The sequence below is a fragment of the Salmo salar genome, chromosome ssa05, assembly GCF_905237065.1.
Source record: "Salmo salar chromosome ssa05, Ssal_v3.1, whole genome shotgun sequence".
NCBI classification, from domain to species: domain Eukaryota; kingdom Metazoa; phylum Chordata; class Actinopteri; order Salmoniformes; family Salmonidae; genus Salmo; species Salmo salar.
This window is the reverse complement of record NC_059446.1, coordinates 27,688,714-27,708,548: the sequence shown is the minus strand read 5'-3', so window position 1 is coordinate 27,708,548 and position 19,835 is coordinate 27,688,714. Positions and strand designations below refer to the sequence as shown.

Below are 19,835 nucleotides of genomic sequence, written 5' to 3'. Positions count from 1 at the left end.
TGTCTGTAGCGTCCGAATGTTTTGGCCTATAAAAACTATACTGAACAAAAATATAAACGCAACATGTAAATTGTTGGTCCCATGTTTCATGAGCAGAAATAAAAGATCCCCAAAATGTTCAATTTTTTTAAAAATTATTTAACTAGGCAAGTGAGTTAAGAACAAATTCTTATTTACAATGACGGCCTAGGAACAGTGTGTTAACTGCTTTGTTCAGGGGCAGACGGACAGATTATTCCTTGTCAGCTCGGGGATTCGATCTAGCAACCTTTCGGTTACTAGCCCAACGCTCTAACCACTGGCTACCTGCTGGCCTACTTGCTGCTCTAACCACTGTTCTTACCTGCCGCCCATATGCAGAAAGAGGCAGGGGAAAACTGTCAATGGAGGTATAGATATGTATGCGTGTGAGCCTGGAAGAAGAACTGGCTTAGACTCATTGAAACTAACTGGAAAAGAGTGGGGCCCTCCATGAAAAACACACACTGAGGGCTGTGTTAATGAGGGCTGTGTTAATGAGGGCTGTGTTAATGAGGGCTGTGTTAATGAGGGCTGTGTTGATGAGGGCTGTGTTAATGAGGGTTCAAAGGAGTTAAAACAACAACCGCTCTTACTCCCGGCACTGACACGGAAAATGACCCCACAAAGCTTCAAAGTCTATATAGGCTCAATCGCAAGACCCTGTTTATACCAGCCTTGCAAAACAGACACAGTGCTTTGGCTCATGTTTCATAGGCACCAACTATTTCTGTCCTTGATTTGTCTGACACTTTTAAGGCTGATGATGTAATGGTTGAAAGACCAGAGAGGGGGCAGCCTACTGTATATGTTATGCTAATTTGTTTCTGGGTCAAAGTCTGATGTATTTCAAGTAAAAGTACATTTATTTTCATTTACATTTATTTTTTTATCAACATTTGAAATAATATTAAAATAAATATAAACAATGAAATTGGTAATGTTGGAGGACTAACATCTTAAGCGGTACAAATGAAACACTTTGTATAATATCAAAATAATTTCAAACTAATGTCCTTTTCTTATGGCAAGTTAGACAGATGTTAAACCATCAAAGAGTTGTAGGCTACTGTAAGGTGAAGTCGGAGGAGCGCTATGGTACATGAATAAGGCCCAAAGAAATGCTAAAAATTATTGTTTACTGTATTAGTTATACTGTAGATGAGTAACGTTAAATATTATAATAACAAAGCAGACGACTACAGTAAGACTGTTGGGTTATTGAATACAGAACTGTAGCCACTTTGTATAATGAATACCAAGAGTAATGTTTCAGCTTGACAATTCAGAGCTGTGAGATTCTGGCTTGATACCAAATCAGCAAATACAGTACGTCCTGTTGGAGTGAAAGCCCTCGAGACCCTAGTAGTTCTTTCACTGGCAATATTTTGATTCGAGGAATGGAAGTTGTTTTTATGGCTTTCGGAAAGTGAACTTAAAAAATTACAAATGGCTTGGTCTTTGTGGAAGATCAAATTCCATGTCTATATCTACTCTCCATTTTCTCTCCTTTTCCAAATCCTGTGACGTCATACATTCATGGGCACCACTTTGATGCCGTGGGCATTGATGTATGTTAGGAGAACCTGGGCCCGTCTCTCGATGACGTCGATGAGCTTCTCGATGCCCTGCCGTCCTCCCTGGCTCTCCCAGTACAGCTGATCCAGGAACAACGACTGGAGTAGCTTCTCCCTCAGCCTCTGGCTCATCAACACGGCCACTGCCTGTTCTGGGAGCCTGGGTGGAGAAGAGGTTGGTCATTTCATTTACTTGGATAGTTGGCAACACTATTTGGTTAGATGGTAGCACTTTATTTGGATAGTCAGTAACTGTTTAACAAACTATGACCACAACTGTTTGATCCATATGCATATACTGTACATTTATATGCAAATGCAAGAAATAATGTATTCCTTAATTAAAAAAGATGTACTCCCAAAATTCATCAATTCTACAATGGCATAATGTAATTCAAGGTAATATAATCTAATTCTGCCCATGCCTACAGTACATTATCCAGGCCGGAGCCTTCTAATCTTTAACTAATGTGAAATCCAGTTGAAAGCCTCTGCTTTGAAGAAGATCACTACAAGCTATGTAAGAGGAGAGGTGACAACTGTCAGTGCCAGAACAAAGTCCCCCCCACTAGATCCTCCCAGTGGTTTGTTCCACTGATTTATTCATCACAAAATGAAGATGAAACACAGGGAATGTCCCTGGGTGTGTCACCATGCCTATGGGTGGGTATAATATACTTCCTAACAAAGGCATGCACTTGGTGATTACGTGTTAGAATGCAGTATTTTCCCACAGTGTGAAGTCAACAGGGAGGAATCTCTAGACTAAGAGCTGAATCAACCACAAATTGTATGCAGGGGTACATTGTAGACAGTTGCTGATTGAAAGTTGAGAATAAAAAAATTCTGCACACTGTACAGTAATATTGCTGTAAGATAATACAGTCATATTGCAAAGACCATAGTAATATTCAGAAGAATCACTGTATTATCCGACTAATTATCAATTCACTATGCTGTCTATATACAGTACCAGTCAAAAGTTTGAACACACCAACTCATTCAAGGGTTTTTCTTTATTTTTACTATTTTCTACATTGTAGAATAATAGCGAGGACATCAAAACTATGAAAGAACACATATGGAATCATGTAGTAACCAAAAAAGTGTTAAACAAATCAAAATACATTTTACATTTCAGATTCTTCAAATAGCCACCCTTTGCCTTGATGACAGCTTTGCACACTCTTGGCATTCTCTCAACCAGCTTCATGAGGTAGTCACCTGGAATGCATTTCAATTAACAGGTGTGCCGTGTTAAAATAACATTTGTGGAATTTCTTTCCTTCTTAATGCTTTTGAGCCAATCAGTTGTGTTGTGACAAGGTAGGGATGGTATACAGAAGATAGCCCTATTTGGTAAAAGACCAAGTCCATATTATGTCAAGAACAGCTCAAATAAGCAAGAGAAACAACAGTCCATCATTACTTTAAGACATGAAGGTCAGTCAATCCAGAAAATGTCAAGAACTTTGAACATTTCTTCAAGTGCAGTCACAAAAACCATCAAGCGCTATGATGAAACTGGCTCTCATGAGGACCGCCACAGGAAAGGAAGACCCAGTGTTACCTCTGCTGCAGAGGATACGTTCATTAGAGTTACCAGCCTCAGAAATTGCAGCCCTAATATATACTTCACAGAATTCAAGTAACAGACACATCTCAACATAAACTGTTCAGTAGAGACTGCATGAACCTTATTTAACTAGGCAAGTCAGTTAAGAACTAATTTTTATTTACACTGACGGCCTACCCCAGCCAAACCCAGACGACGCTGGGCCAATTGTGCGCCGCCCTATGGGACTCCCAATCATGGCCGGATGTGACACAGTCTGGATTTGAACCAGGGACTGTGATGATGCCTCTGATGCAGTGCCTGAGACCACTGCGCCACTCGGGAGAACTGCTGCAAAGAAATCACTACTAAAAGGACACCAATAATAAGAAGAGACTTGCTTAGGCCAAGAAACACGAGCAATGGACATTATTGGAAATCTGTCCTTTGGTCTGATGAGTCCAAATTTGTGATTTTTGGTTCAAACTGCTGTGTAGGTGAACGGATGATCTCTGCATATGTAGTTCCCACTGTGAAACATGGAGGAGGTGGTATGATGGTGCTTTTCTGGTGACACTGTAAGTGATTTATTTAGAATTCTAGGCACACTTAACCAGCATGGCTACCACAGCATTCTGCAGCGATATGCCATCCCATCTGGTTTGCGCTTAGTGAGACTATCATTTGTTTTTCAAAAGGACAATGTCCCGACACACCGTTAGGCTGTGTAAGGGCTATTTGACCAAGAAGGAGAGTGATGGAGTGCTGCAACAGATGTCCTGGCCTCCACAATCACCCAACCTCAACCCAATTCAGATGGTTTGGGATGAGTTGGACCACAGAGTGAAGGAAATGCAACCAACAAGTGCTCAGCATATGTGGGAACTCCTTCAAGACTGTTGGAAAAGCATTCCAGCTAAAGCTGGTTGAGAGAATGGCAGGAGTGTGCAAAGCTGTCATCAAGGCAATGGTGGCTACTTTGAAGAATCTAAATATTTTGACTTGTTTAACACTTTTTTGGGGTTACTACATGATTCCATGTGTTATTTCATAGTTTTGATGTCTTCATTATTATTCTACAATGTTGAAAATAGTAAAAATAAAGAAAAACCCTTGAATGAGTAGGTGTATCCAAACTTTTGACTGGTACTGTATTTCGACGTGGACTCACTCCTTGATTCCCTGCAGTAGTCTGTAGTCCAAGTTGTCCTCGTCGCGGTCGAAAAAGCCCTTGTTTTCAGTGAAGACCAAGTGCCTGGGGTCGTGACCCCTGTGGATGATGTTGGCCAGCGTCAAACTGTCCATGTCCCCACATTCCAGGTGGTGGCCCTGCTCCACACACACGTCCTCTTGACGAGGCCTGAACCCACAGCAGTTCCGGTCCAATCGGCTGTATATCTGAAGAGACAAACATTATTCACTTAAGCTATTACCTCAAAAGAGTGATGCCATTGCCAATTCTCTCAACCCAACAGCGTCCTAGTTTCCTTCTGAAGACATTTAACACTGTAGTTCATTTTAAAGACCAAACACGTGTGATCGTACAGTACCTGCAACAGGAAATCAAACAGGGCTAGTTTGCTCCACTCATAATGGTGAATGCTGGAGCAGCCAGAGTTAGGCTTGGGCGTGACGTTCCTGTTCCAGCACCTCTGTTTGAGGGAGCTCTGGTACTCCCCCCATGTCATCCTCACAGTGGACTCTGCATTGTCCCCTGGAGAGAGAAAACCATCCCACAGCACCACGGGGCAGGGCTGGCCATCTGTGGGATGAGGGGGATCCAGAGGTAATGTTAGTGTGACCGCCCGGGCTTCGAACATGGGCCGTATGTGCAAAGTCTGTGTTGGCTCTTTGAGCTAACTCTAGACTCAGTCCATTAAGCTAAAGAGCATCTTCACGTCCCAGGAAAGGTTAGTCATCACACATGCATAGTTCACTGATTCACGACTGCTACACTAGCATTAGCATACAACACTGAGGAGGAGGAAGACAAAGGCTCATGAGTGTATTCCTGTTGAGGAGGACCAGACACCAAAAAAACGCAACAGGGAAACAAATATAAGTATGAGGGCTACAGATATAATTCGGGTCAAGGGCAGCCGTACAAAGAACGTCAACTGACGCCCAAACATAGCCAGTGCAAAGCTATGATTAAAGATCCTACGCTTTGAGGCTTGATATCATGGCGTTATGCATTTGCACCTCTGTTTCTCAATCTCTCCCACAGACTTATGAGGACTCAGACGGCTGCAGGCTCTGCTGGCTAAAGGAGCTAGCACTCACAGGCGTCATAGCTCCAGGGCTGATACTTCTGCTCACAAATATGCTTGGCCTTATAATATTACATTGGCTACAACATTCCTGGAATGCTGATTTGGGAAGAGATAGACGTGACGTAGCCTACATGCTATTAAAATGTCACCTTAACATTGACGTGTAAATTTGTCTAGTCGTAAAATTAAATACAAATAAAATGATACTATTTTAATATTGAATACTGCACTGTTGGGAAGGGCTTGCAAGTTAAGCATTTCACTGTACTGGTGCATGTGACAAATAAAACGTACAGTGATGAATAAAACTACTGTTCCATGAAGGAGGGAATGAGGTATAACATAATATGGGAAGTCAATCACCAATCATATTCACCTGAAAACTGAAATCACGTCCAAAGGGCCAATGGATGGTGAGCCCGCCCTCACAAGCTTCCCCTTCCTGGGGCCGCCTGAATTTCCTCAATTCAGTACTGCTCTTCAACGAGCCCTGATGGCGCGAGGCCAAAATATATTATACCTGGTTCCCTCCTTCAGGGAACAGTAGTTATTTTCATTACTGTACGTTACCTTTGAATCGGTCACTCGGTATAACATACTATGGGGACATACAATCACACCCCAACCCGGGTCAGAGGGTACCAAACTAGGAGGCCCACGGTTACCCAAGCACACAGGTTCCACCAGCTCCAAAAATGGGTTACAGAAGCCACCTTTTTCCTTAATACTTACCCGAGAAGCCTGAACTGTCAGAGCCTCATGAGGCCTGAACTGTCAGAGCCCTATATAGGGAACCATAACCTGCTGCAACTTGGCTATGCACACTGACACGCTGCCACTGCAGCCCATATCCATAGACCCCACTGTTCCAAGAACAATACTTACCTTGCGAGCCTGAAATGTCAGAACTCAGACAAGGAACCGCAAGTCCAAAACAACAGAACACCTATTGTGACTTGGCACATGCATGCTGCATAGAGTCGATGAACCACGGCAGGAACCTGCAGGAACCTGGAAACTGCACGATGTCAAGGCTCAAATCCACAAGAAACTGTGGTAACCCTGATAATGCACACTTTACGCGCTGCCACACCCAAGGCAGCCCAAGGCTCAAACCCCCTGGGAACTGTGGCAAGCCGGAAAGATGCGCAACATGTGTGCTGCCTAACACCCACTACAGGACCCAGCCATAACACTATGAGGCACACTGGGAGCAGTTACATCCAAGCAATAAAACCTCACAAAGGATTGTGAGGAACCCCCAACTCGCTGCAGCACAGATGTCACCAAATGTCATGCCCCTGAACAATGCCCAAGAAGCCGCCACACCCCTACTGGAGTGAACACACACCTCTAGGCAACCCTTGTCCTTTGCTGTGATATGCCAGGGAGATGGCCTCTACAATCCAATGAGAAAGGTGCTGCTTAGAAAGCGCCCTAGCCCCTAGCTGACAGCGTGTGGTGATCTCCAACGTGCTTGGCCAAGGACATGAGCAGAGCAGTCTTGTAGGAAAGGACCTTCAGGTCCACAGACTCCAATGGTTCAATAGGAGGCTCACACAAAGCTTGGTCCCAGGTCAGTGCCATAGGCTTAGACCAGCCTTTCCCAAAATCGGTCCTGGGGACCCCAAGGGGTGCACGCTTTTGTTTTTGCCCTAGCACTACACAACGGATTCAAATAATCAAAGAGTGATGATAAGTTAATTCCATCAAAGAGCTCTGAAAAGGAGAAATTCCTTTAACCTGACACCAACCCTCAGACAAGCACCCCTTATACATACACAACCCTTTCGTAGAGGGAGCATGTGCCGACTGTATCATTGGCGCATGCGCCCTCTAATCGCTAGCCATCAAATTCAACCTTTCGGGAACAAACCCATAGATCCTATATCTTTAGTCATGGGTGCCAAACTCTCCTGTGCGCCTAGGACAATAGATCCCAACGACACAGAATCCTCCACAGATTCCCGCCCAACAGGCTGATGACATCCAGAAACCAGAGTTGTCTGGGCCAACGTGGAGCCACTCCAAGGTGGCCTGAATCAGGTCCATCGGAGGAAACGCATAGAGCATGGTCTGAGGCCACTGATACATCAAAGCATTCGTTCCCAACGGAGTGCCCAGATCCCCCATTAAGAAGAAAAGATGACAATGCATGTTTTCTCACGATTCGTAAAGACCTACATCAGCCCTGCTGAACCGGTCCCATATATATGGGCAACCACCGAGGGGTGCAGGCTCCACTCCGCAGAGATAGGAGGACCACCCCCCCCCCCCACCCCGCCCACCCACCTCCATAAATTAGATCCGCACCCACATTGAGAGATCTGGGAAGATACAGTATGTCACCCTGAGTGACAGGAAATGCGCACTGCTCCATTCGAGCAGATAGAGGGCCAGGTTTAGGAATGAGCGAGACCGCATATGCCCCTGCCTGTTGATGTACGCTACCGCTGTTCTGTTTTCGGACCTTACCAACACATGCTGGCCCTCCAACATCGTAAGGAAACGCCGCAGCCCAGCGACAGTCAGTAGCTCTAGGTAATTGATATGCATTGCACTTTGCACTGTTGACCAAATCCCTCTTTCGGTGTAGCTATAGAAAACCAAATAACCGCAGGCACAAACAAAAAGGCACCGAGTGCTCCAACTGAAACCATGCCAGACAGACTCTGAATGCGACCCTCCTCTGTTGGGACAAAAACACATGATTCAGAGCCGAGTCCAGAACTAGACCCAGAAACTGAATGCGCAGGGGAGCTTGAGCAAAACAACTTTTCTTGTGATCCACTATGAACTCCAGAGACTGAATATGGGAAACCAGCGTGGAATTGTGGAGCTCCACCTGTTCCCTCGAATCCGATATAACCAGCCAATTGTCCAGATAGGCCAATACTCTGATTCCCTGCACCGCACAAGTGTCAAAGCCGCTTCCACCACCATAGAAAAGGTGCGGGTAATAGGGAGAGCCCGAAAGGCAGCACCAGAAACTCATAGGCCACACCATCTAAATGAAACCTTCAAAACTTTCTGTGGGGAGGATGTATAGCCACATGAAAATACGCATTCCTTCAGATCCATGGACCTGAACCAATCGCTGGGACGCACCGACTGCAATAGCCGGCGAAGTCTGAGCATTTTGAACTTGCAAACCTTGAGGTGCTTGTTTAAAACATGCAAGTCCAGGATGGGATGCAACGTTCCATCCCTCTTGGGAACTAAGAAGTACTAGTACACTAGTACACGGGTGGCCCCCGTGTACTTCTGACACGGGGACCACCCGAATAGCCTGCTTTTGAAGGAAAGAGTAAATCTCCTCTCTCAAGACAAGCGCTAGCACCTCGAGGACCATTGACGTAATGACGCCACCAAAAGGAGGAGGACGCACAACAAATTGCAGACCGTACGCCCTCATCACAGTCCTCATCACCCATGGTGAAACTGCACATACCTGCCACTGGACGGAGCATGCTGACAGTCTCCCCACATTATCTTCTGAAGGGGCAGAGCGCCACCCTAAGGACTGGGATAATTTGGTTTTTCTGTCACGCTTGTTTCCATATCCACCTCCCTTGACAACCGTGAGTCTGAATGTGGGGAAGGAACTGTGTTTATTATGCCCACACTTGGACAATACCAGTCTCTATACCCCTGAACACAGAGAAACCTTGTGTAGAAGCAATGTGGTACCGCTGTTCTAATACCTGCCCCACACCGGGATCGGGGATTTCGGCAAACAGTAACTTGCCCCCATTGGGAGCAGTGTTGCTACAGTAAACGCTTGGGTAGGAGGGCCCCGAGAACATGCCCCCTCCTCCAGCGAGGGCTGCTTCTTCCCCTGCGCCACAGAATAGTCTGCTTTCATCCCGCTATCCTTAAACCCAATGTGGTGACTGTGCCAAGACATCCACCACTGCCCAGAAGAACCAAGACGGTCAGAAACTGACCTTGAAGCCACCCCTGGCCTGGGGCAATCAGCCTCTGGCCTGGACCCTTTCCTTCATGCCTCGGAAACTGCCGAACCACCCCCGACAAAGTATTTTCGTGGGAAAGGGACCCGTAGATGTGAAGTCCTGTTTTGTTCCTTCTCGAAACGGGCCTAGAAAGACTCCATAGCTGAGCCAAACAACCTTGTTGGCGAAACTGGCTCCTCCAAGTACATCCACCTGTCCCTCTCAGGAATCTGGGACAACATCAAGCAGAGGTGGCGCTGAGACACCACCAGTGCCCCCATACTTTTCCATACAGCCAGGACAGACGCAGCACAAAATTAGCCGCAATGCAGATTTCGTAGAGAAGCTCTTAAACCGGCATCCCCACCTCCACGGTATTATTTAGCTCCTGCAGCAAATCAATATGATACATCTGCAGTATTATGACCACATTCAACAACTGAGCCACCACACCCTCAGCCTGGTACACTTTGTTCTGCTGATCCACCGAAAAACCGGCAGTTTATTCAAAAGCTCCAGGCTCGGATTAGCCCCCTTATTAGGCTCTGGAGATAAATAACTTGCTAGCTTTCCATTCATCGGCAGTGTGCATTCGAGCCTCACTTTCTCCATACCGTCTACATGGTAGCACTGGCATGGCTGAATGAGGGGAGCCTTTAGCTCATTTGCAAAATCTTTAAACAGGGGTAAGCGATGCTTCACTGCTGCAGGGACAGAATGTATAATAATCTATCACAAGACATCTAGTGGCCCTTTTTAGTACTTCAGATTATTACAGGTGTCTATAATCTCTGGCCCTCTCATTAGCCTTATCGCATGTCATGTAAAATATGAAATAAATAAATATGATTTAAAAAAATAGAATGACAAATCTGTAAAACATTATCCTAAATATAAACCATAAACATAGTGAATACAATTGGTGTTAAATATGAGGGTTTTAGCATGAAATGTCCTTTTATACTTTTATTTATTTTACTATGTCAATATGTATTTGTCGTCATGTTCTGACTTCAAACGAGTGGCAGTTGTGAACACAGTCAATAGTTGGAAGAGTTGCACAGTTAAACGGAAAATAATGCCATTGTTGATTAGATGCTTTTTTCATTAATTAAACTATTTTCTCTGGAACCATATGGTCTATCTACAACAAATCCATGGACAATAAGGACATATATAATACCTTAATATTATACATTAATACTTTTTGTTATTGAAGTATAAATGACCAAAATTACCATATATTCTGTTAATAACCAAAATTACAGAAGGTGACGGTAATTTTGGAACATTTCCGGTAGCTTTTCAACCCTAGTCGGTGGACAATGGGCCTACCTTGTACAAACGGAAACTTCCTGCTGACAGCGGCAACGCTCCGGTTCAGTCCCAAGACCCTATCCAAATGGAAAGCGAAAACCTCGCTCGTGTCCACTGGACTTTTGATAACTCCACATTGTCCTATACACACTTTATGGTCCTTGACATCGTTTTGTTTGTCAGAATGGATCAAGGACAAATATGATGTGCTTTCAAAAAGCAAGAGGGGGATAAATTCCTTTTGGGACACTTCATGAATACGCGAAACTTTACCGTCAGCTAGAAAGCGCATGGCACTAATGTCCTCTTTGCTGAACCACGGCGGTGCCCTCTCACTGTATATTCGGATAGAACTGACGTGAGGTTCTGTTTGCATCTTTAAATTCGAGCTTACATCTCGTGTTGCATGATTTATGGTGTTAATTTGTTTCCAAGTTATGTCGATTCGGTTAGTGCGCTTTTGTCTCCATTCCTCCCTCTTCAATGTGCCAATTTTATTTTGCGTAAATCCCTCATTGGGTTTAGTTCTCCTCGCTTTTCTCCTTAGTTTCGGTCTCACTGTTCCCCTCATAATAGATGGCTTAATGCGCCTTGACTTTAGTGTTATGTACACCACATTGGACCGCGTTGGAACCACTGAGGGTAATACAGAGTCGTCGTTAGCACCGGTTGGTCCCAGGTCGAACCTCAGAGTGTATAGTCCCAGACTCTTCTTGTACCCGTGTCTGCCCAACCGTCTATCCTGGTGCAGCAACGAATGTCCAACCTGGGAAACCACGAAAAACAGGTACACACAACATGCACCCACGATGATCAAATTCCTTTTCGACGGGGGATACCTCCGAACGCAGTTAGATATCCTCAGAAAAAACGAACACGACCAAAGAATGAGAGACTTTTTGATGTCTCCAGGACGTATTAACGTCTCCATTAGAACTTGTGATCCGACATGGTTAGGCTATCTGTTTGTCTTTGCCCGGAGCTCAAATAAGGATAAAGACAGCGGCGGCGCTGCCGGCGCATAACTTCCGAAAGTAATTTTCAACTGAAAAAAAGTGATGTCCAAAATCAGAACGCGATGAGAGGGGCTGTGGTAATCCTTGTTTAGGTCAATGTGTCATCGCAACAGAGGAAGGGTGGCTTTGTTGCTATAGAGAATTAGTAGGGACAACTGTCAAAACAGATAACATAATCATGTCAGGACATGAATAAATGAAGGATATAGCCCCCTCTATCATACATGTATGACAATAATAGCCCAAACAATCCATATTACCTATATTAACAGCATATCATATTGCATTGGTCAGTGGTTTGAATGTGTGTAAAAGTAACATCCATCAGGCGACATCTGCTGGTGTAGTTTTACACAGCGATGTGATAAAGTGTGTGTGTGTGTGTCTGTTTGTCTGGTCTAGCCTGTTGTCTAGTATGTGGAAAAACTGTTGAACCTGGTCAGTGGTACTAGGATAACAATATAGAAGGTCAGAAATACCTTCTCTATTGTGATGTCAGCGCTGCAGAACAATAAGACAGAAGGGAAAAGGAAAGTTTCCTTGGGATGTGCAAGGTAGGGCAGAATGTAAAAACAGGAAACAGTCCGTCAGCATCATCACACCTGCCAGGAAGTGTTGGTTTGAGCAGATTAGATATACTTAAATGATGTAGACTAGCACTAGCAACAATCTCTGTGACCAAGCAGGATTTCCTGTAGTCGAGCGTTTGTAAGTGTTAAAATACCTCTGACTGAAGTTTTCTGACCCTAAGCACACGAGGGAGCCAGACCCTGTATTCATAAAGAGTAGGAGTGCTGATCTAGGCTCAGGTCCCCTTCCTGTCCATTTAATTGTATTCTTTATTATCTAAAAGTTCAATCCTAGATCCGCAGTCCTAAAATCAACAATGCATATTGCTTGATGTCCATTGAAATTATCACTAGCTATGTTTCCATTCACTTGTCCAGTGATTTTGTTATTATTTTGTCAACATATGGAAAATAGATGCGACAATTGCCTGCTAGAGTGCGTTTTCATTCAAAATTTGACTCTTGTGTCGATGGAAACAGCTGGATGTAATGATGTCACAACAACAACAAAAAACTACGGTGTTGAACAAAAATGTAGTGGTTGAAGTGTTCCATTACCCATTTAGGCAAATTGCCCATCAATAAATTGGCGACAGCCTGTATATTTCATGTTTCAGGTAGCCCACGAAAGCCAGCATGGGTAGAATGGCGGCAGTAATGGATGTTGATACCCCAAGCGCCATGAATAGTGGAGCAAGCAAGAAACGTTTTGAAGTGAAGAAGTGGAATGAAGTGGCACTTTGGGCCTGGGACATTGTGGTGGACAACTGTGCCATCTGTAGCAATCACATGATGGATCTCTGCATAGAGTGCCAGGCTAACCAGGCCTCTGCCATGTCAGAGGAGTGCACCGTAGCCTAGGGAGTCTGCAATCATGCATTCCATTTCCACTGTATCTCCCGTTGGTTGAAGACCAGGCAGGTGTGCCCCCTAGACAACAGGGAATGGGAGTTTCAGAAATATTGACACTAGGTGCAAGACTCTGGACCATTACCTGGGCTTCTGCAAGTTTCATGCTTTCTGTTGCTTTCACCTTTTTTTTTCCTGAACGGATGGTCGGGGCCGGAATATAATTACAAATACATTTTAGATTGCAAAATGACCACAAGAAGCCCAAACAGATGTAATATTTGACCTAAACATAATAATTTCAAACCTTGTATACGATCACATACAGTACCTTCAGAAAGCATGCATACCCCTTGACTTATTCCACATTTTGTTGTTACAGCCTGAATTCAAAATTGATTAAATTACTTTTTTTCTCTCACTGATCTACACACAATACCCCATAATGACAAAGTGAAAACAGGTTTTTTGAAACTTTGGAAAATCTATTGAAATTTAAATACAGAAATCTAATTTACCTAAGTATTCACAACCCTGAGTCAATACTTTGTAGAAGCCCCTTTGGCAGAGATTACAGCTGTGAGTCTTTAGAGCTTTCCACACCTGGATTGTGCAACATTTTCCAATTTTTATTATTTTCAAAATTCTTAGCTCTGTCAAATTGGTGGTTGATCATTGCTAGACAACCATTTTCAGGTCTTGCCATAGATTTCCAAGCAGATTTAAATCAGGACTGTAACTTGGACACTCAGGAATATTCAGTGTCTTCTTGGTAAGCAACTCCTGTGTAGATTTGGCCATGTTTCGGGTTATTGTCCTGCTGAAAGCTGAATTCATCTCCCAGTGTCTGGTGGAAAGCAGACTGAACCATGTTTTCCTCTAGGATTTTGCCTGTGCTTAGCTCCATTCCGTTACTTTTTTATCCTGAAAAAATCCACAGTAATGTGGTACTCAGTAATGTGTTGTATTAGATTTGCCGGAAACATAACACTTTGTATTCAGGACAAAAAGTTAATTGCTTTGCCACATTTATTGAAGTAGGCTACATCATGCAGATTTCTCTGATCAAATAGCCTAACCTAAATGGCGCACAATCAAATGAAACATGCGCTGACATATTAACAAACAATATATCCTAAGGTCAAAGTAAAATGGACAATATGGAACGGACAATCAAGCTACTAACAACTGCTGTCCAGGAGTTTCATCCCATGTGGGCTAAATTGTGGTTTCAAGTTTGTATTAGTCAATGTTTTACAAGCTGTTCATAGCGAAAAATTAAATACTTCTGTATTTACCACTGTGTAAACACATTGCAAATAAGCTCAGGATAACTCCTCCAGATGTTGAGTAGCTGATATTTAGAGTTTAAATACCAAATTGATTAGTCACAGGAATCAGGACTAATAAAGCCAATGCAACGGCCTGTTTTACAAACGGTGGGTCTACCACATGGATGGGAATTCCTAAAATTCCACTGTGGGGCCGACATGGTAGGCTACACCCCAGTAAGCACTGACCCACTTCTTTTGGATACATTTTTTTTTGTCTCACCTAGGGTGGCAGAACGGCCAGGACCGGCACTGCATTTAAAAGTCATGTTAAACACTATTATTGCACACATGCAAATTATTATGTGACTTGTTAAGCACATTTTTAGTCCGGAACGTATTTTGGCTTGCCATAACAAAGGGGTTAAATTCTTTTTGACTCAAGACATTTCAGCTCTTAATGTTTTACTAAACATTTTTTTTACATGATTCCACTTTGACATTATGGGGTGTTGTGTAACACAACACGGAAAAAGTCAAGGGGTGTGAATACTTTCTCAAGGCATTTCATGTCTCGCTATTTTGTGTGGGAATACATGGGAACATATTTCCTAAATTAAAATAACTTTGAGCTGATTTCCTGGTGTTTTGCTCAGAACTTGAGGGGACAAATAAAACCACCTGCGGGCCGAAGCCGTGGGCCACCAGTTGGGTAACCCTGTCATAGGACATGGATGACGTAGTACTCAATTGGATGACTTAGTACACAAACTGGGACCGGTTTTGGCTCGTGAGCACCACATTCAAAATTACTGGAAAAATTATACAAAAGCTCTGGAGCATCACTTTAATACTTTGAAGCTCTCATGACAATCATATGGCATATACAAAGTCTTGTTTAGTTTCCAGTGGAATCATCTTTTCGTTTGTGAAGACTGATGTTGGAGAACATTCGGAATCAACACCCATACTGATTTCACAGGGTAAGTCTGCTTGACATTTGGGAAGTCTAAATACTTTTACTCAGTAATAGTAATAGTCATGCAGTAAATCAAATCAATTTTTATTTGTCACATACACATGGTTAGCAGATGTTAATGCGAGTGTAGCGAAATGTTTGTGCTTCTAGTTCCGACCATGCAGTAATATCTAACAATTTCACAACAACTACCTTATACACACAAGTGTAAAGGAATTAATAAGAATATGTACATAAAAATATATGAATGAGCGATGGCCGAACGGCATAGGCAAGATGCAGTAGATGGTATAGAGTACAGTATATACATATGAGATGAGTAATGTAGGGTATGTAAACATTATATAAAGTGGCATTGTTTAAAGTGGCTAGTGATACATATATTAACACCATTTTTTGGGGGCTCGGGTGGTTGTTGTCCTTGATGATCTTTTTGGCCTTCCTGTGACATCGGGTGGTGTAGGTTTCCTGGAGGGCAGGTAGTTTGCCCCCGGTGATGCGTTGTGCAGACCTCACTACCCTCTGGAGAGCCTTACGGTTGTGGGCGGAGCAGTTGCGGTACCAGGCGGTGATACAGCCCGACAGGATGCTCTCGATTGTACATCTGTAAAAATTTGTGAGTGTTTTTGGTGACAAGCCAAATTTCTTCAGCCTCCTGAGGTTGAAGAGGCGCTGATGCGCCTTCTTCACCACGCTGTCTGTGTGGGTGGACCATTTCAGTTTGTCAGTGATGTGTACGCCGAGGAACTTAAAACTTTCCACCTTCCCCGCTACTGTCCCGTCGATGTGGATAAAGGGCTGCTGTTTCCTGAAGTCCACAATCATCTCCTTTGTTTTGTTGACATTGAGTGTGAAGTTATTTTCCTGACATCACTCTCCGAGGGCCCTCACCTCCTCCCTGTAAGCCGTCTCGTCATTGTTAGTAATCAAGCCTACCACTGTAGTGTTGTCTGCAAACTTGATGATTGAGTTGGAGGCGTGCATGCCCACGCAGTCATGGGTGAACAGGGAGTACAGGAGAAGGCTGAGAACGCACACCCTTGTGGAGCCCCAGTGTTGAGGATCAGCGGGGTGGAGATGTTGTTACCTACCCTCACCACCTGGGGGCGGCCCGTCAGGAAGTCCAGGACCCAGTTGCACAGGGCAGGGTCGAGACCCAGGGTCTCGAGCTTAATGACGAGTTTGGAGGGTACTATGGTGTTAAATGCTGAGCTGTAATCGATGAACAGCATTCTTACATAGGTATTCCTCTTGTCCAGATGGGTTAGGGCAGTGTGCAGTGTGATTGCGTCGTCTGTGGACGTATTGGGGCGGTAAGCAAATTGGAGTGGGTCTAGGGTGTCAGGTAGGGTGGAGGTGATATGGTCCTTGACTAGTCTCTCAAAGCACTTCATGATGACGGAAGTGAGGGCTACGGGGTGATAGTCATTTACCGTAATTTCCGGACTATAAGCCGCTACTTTTTTCCCACGCTTTGAACCTCGCGGCTTAAACAATGACGAGGCTAATATATGGATTTTTCCCGCGTTCAAATACATTTTTAAAAAAAACACATTCTGTGACGTGCTCAGTTTTTTGGCGGCGGCATGAAGCTTTCATTAGACCAATGAAATTGCCGAACGGGTTAAGGTCAAACAACTTTTTTGTTTACTGTTTAGATTAAATCGAGCGCGCTCAAACTTCCCATCATTCTGATTACGGTAGTCATTTTGTCACCCTCATCATGGCAAAGACACGGAGAAATGCATATGATGAAGCTTTCAAGTTGAAGGTGATTGACCTGGCTGTTGGAAAAGGAAATAGAGCTGCTGCACGGGAGCTTGGTCTGGAGCAATAACTTTCTTGGTAGGCTACTGTTTACTGCAAATTTTTTATTTTTTGTTACAAGCCGTGTTTCGTTAAAGCCTATTTACTTTTGTTACAAGCCGTGTTTCGTTAAAGCCTATTTATTTTTGTTACAAGCCGTGTTTCGATAAAGCCTGTGTAAAGTTCATTTGTTTCAATGTACCGGTAGGCACCTGCGGCTTATAGACGTGCGGCTTATTTATGTTGAAAATAATATTTTTTTTTAAATTCAGTGGGTGCGGCTTATATTCAGGTGCGCTTAATAGTCCGGAAATTACGGTAGCTCAGTTACCTTCGCTTTCTTGGGAACAGGAACAATGGTGGCCCTCTTGAAGCATGTGGGAACAGCAGACTGGGATAAGGATTGATTGAATATGTCTGTAAACACACCAGCCAGCTGGTCTGCGCATGCTCTGAGGACGCGGCTGGGGATACCGTCTGGGCCGGCAGCCTTGCGAGGGTTAACACGTTTAAATGTTTTACTCACGTTGGCTGCAGTGAAGGAGAGCCCGCAGGTTTTGGTAGCGGACCGTGTCAGTGGCACTGTGTTGTCCTCAAAGCGAGCAAAGAAGTATCAAGTCAGTTAAATTTATAAAACGATTTATCCCAGGAGGCAATTACTTTGGACACGTCAGACCGCAGCAACGATGATATGACAGCATACCACAAATTACATGCCATACACAGCAACTTCACAGCAAGATAACGCCTGATATAATGCCCAAGACATTACCACACATACATTAGCAGCTAATGACCGGTCTATCTAAAAAGTATGTCATGACATGATTTTAACTGATCTCTAGAAATGTCAGTGCTGCACAAACAGCACTGTAGGGTGAGTTGAATGATCAATGCACCTGCCACCACAGAACAGACTTGTCAAAACTCCAGAGATGTATCTTAAAGTTTGCGTTGAGTTGACAGTGGGTGACTGCTGTGGTGATTATCTTATGTACTGTACTGACGATTTTATCTGTACTTGAGAGGGTGAACTCTGGTAGCTATGGGTTTTCAGTATCATGGGTGGATGTCATGGGACCAAAGACAAAACGCTGTGTGTGAATACACTCCTAAAACACTCCTGCTATCATACGCTGGGACTGAAGCAGGCCTATACAAGATTTTGCAGAGGTCATGATTAAAGTCAATTGATTTGGACAGATATTTTTTCTTTTGACTTGACAAGGGACTGACACTGGGCTTACTCAAGAAGACATGGACAATTGCAGCTAACTTAGTTACACGTCTTGCAATTTCCCATGCGGTCCTAGAAACTCACCTCTTTCCTTTTTTACTTCTGTAGAGGCTGCTTATTGGCCATTGTTTCAGGGCTGTTTTATGGGATGTCCTTTGTTCCAATCCTCTACATCAAAAGCCATACCTCGGTCCATGACAGCATCCTCTATGGAGCCAGTCTACACGGTGAGGAGGTACTAGGAGAGTGGGTCCTACAGACAGTAGCCAGCCGCACATTGAACTCCGTAGCCTATGTGTAATGCTGAAGAGGGATAGGTCTCGACAACAATGTGTTAAGTTAACAAATACTTTATCATGAACCCAATGTGCTTTTATTTTCCTAGATCTTGACTATGTGTTTGCAATGTGCTGTGGCGTTTTCCTAACCAGCACAGCGTATTTCTCCATCTACTGTGCCGCCATGAGGAACAGACACAGGGTGTTGTCCAGAGCCATCCTGCCAGGTACTCAGTCTCTCCACTCAAAATGATACCCCCCCCCGGGCATTCTAATTTTCTCCCCTTCTTCCTGAACTGTGCCCTAAATTGCTCACTCACCCTCCTGTATTTTTAAGTATTGGATTGATGCAATCATGGGGGTTTCTGTCATAATTCTTTCACATCACCGGTCAAATTTGTTTTTATCCATGAGGGGAGTGGGTCAAGGGCTGGGTTAAAGAATTGTGCTGGGTTAGAGACTTGGGCCGGGTTTGATAACATAATGTACAATATGATTTTATTTTGTAAAGGAGGGTGTTTCTGAATCTCTTTCTCCTGTGTTCAGGCATTTTGTCAGGTCTGATGTGGACATTGGCCAAGGACTGGTTTCTGGCTAACCACTACCTTAGTGCCGTGGTCACCTTTCCCATTGTCTCTGCTAGATGACTCATACTTGGCGTAGCACACAGCTTGTGTCTGTGTTTAGGTTTTGACATTGAGGTTCCATCTTGTCCTCTTACAGAATAGAATTTGTGCTATTCGCCCATTCTTTTGAGAATGTGTTACCATTCCTGGTAATGCTAAGTAGAGAACCTAACAACGGTCCTTCGCAAACATAAGGTGTATGTCACCCTGTCATTCAATCAACATAATTCAAAAGGTTTTCCTCAGTCCTAAGGGTTATGGTCTAGTCGCAGCTCTGTGGGGAAGTCTGGTTTTCAAAGAAGTCAAGGTAAGTATCTCAAATTTGTAGGAATCGATTAGTCTAAGAAACTGCCTCAGCTCCTGGGAACAAGGCACACTTGACAACTGCTGAAATTTAAGTATGAACTTTTGCAGACAGACTCCCCTTTGATTTTCTGCCCTAATTTCGCTGTGCTGATTTTGCAAATGTACTATCGGCCCATCCCATCCCTTTTGACACCAGCTGATTCAG

The 19,835-nt window shown here is 43.9% G+C and overlaps 1 protein-coding gene and 1 pseudogene across 1 annotated transcript; one reads left to right on the top strand and one right to left on the bottom strand.

Annotated features, from left to right (window-relative positions):
• Window positions 1–207: 207 nt before the first annotated feature.
• gask1b (golgi associated kinase 1B) lies at window positions 208–11,953 on the bottom strand. Its single transcript, XM_014199223.2, has 4 exons — window positions 10,712–11,953; window positions 4,701–4,912; window positions 4,322–4,548; window positions 208–1,755 (listed from the first exon to the last, which is right to left on the bottom strand). The coding sequence occupies exons 1-4, from the start codon at window positions 11,622–11,624 to the stop codon at window positions 1,548–1,550; spliced, it is 1,560 nt and encodes a 519-aa protein (XP_014054698.1). The 5' UTR covers window positions 11,625–11,953; the 3' UTR covers window positions 208–1,547.
• Window positions 11,954–12,906: 953 nt separating this feature from the next.
• Window positions 12,907–13,326, top strand: LOC106604558 (RING-box protein 1-like; annotated as a pseudogene).
• The last annotated feature ends 6,509 nt before the right edge of the window (window positions 13,327–19,835 follow it).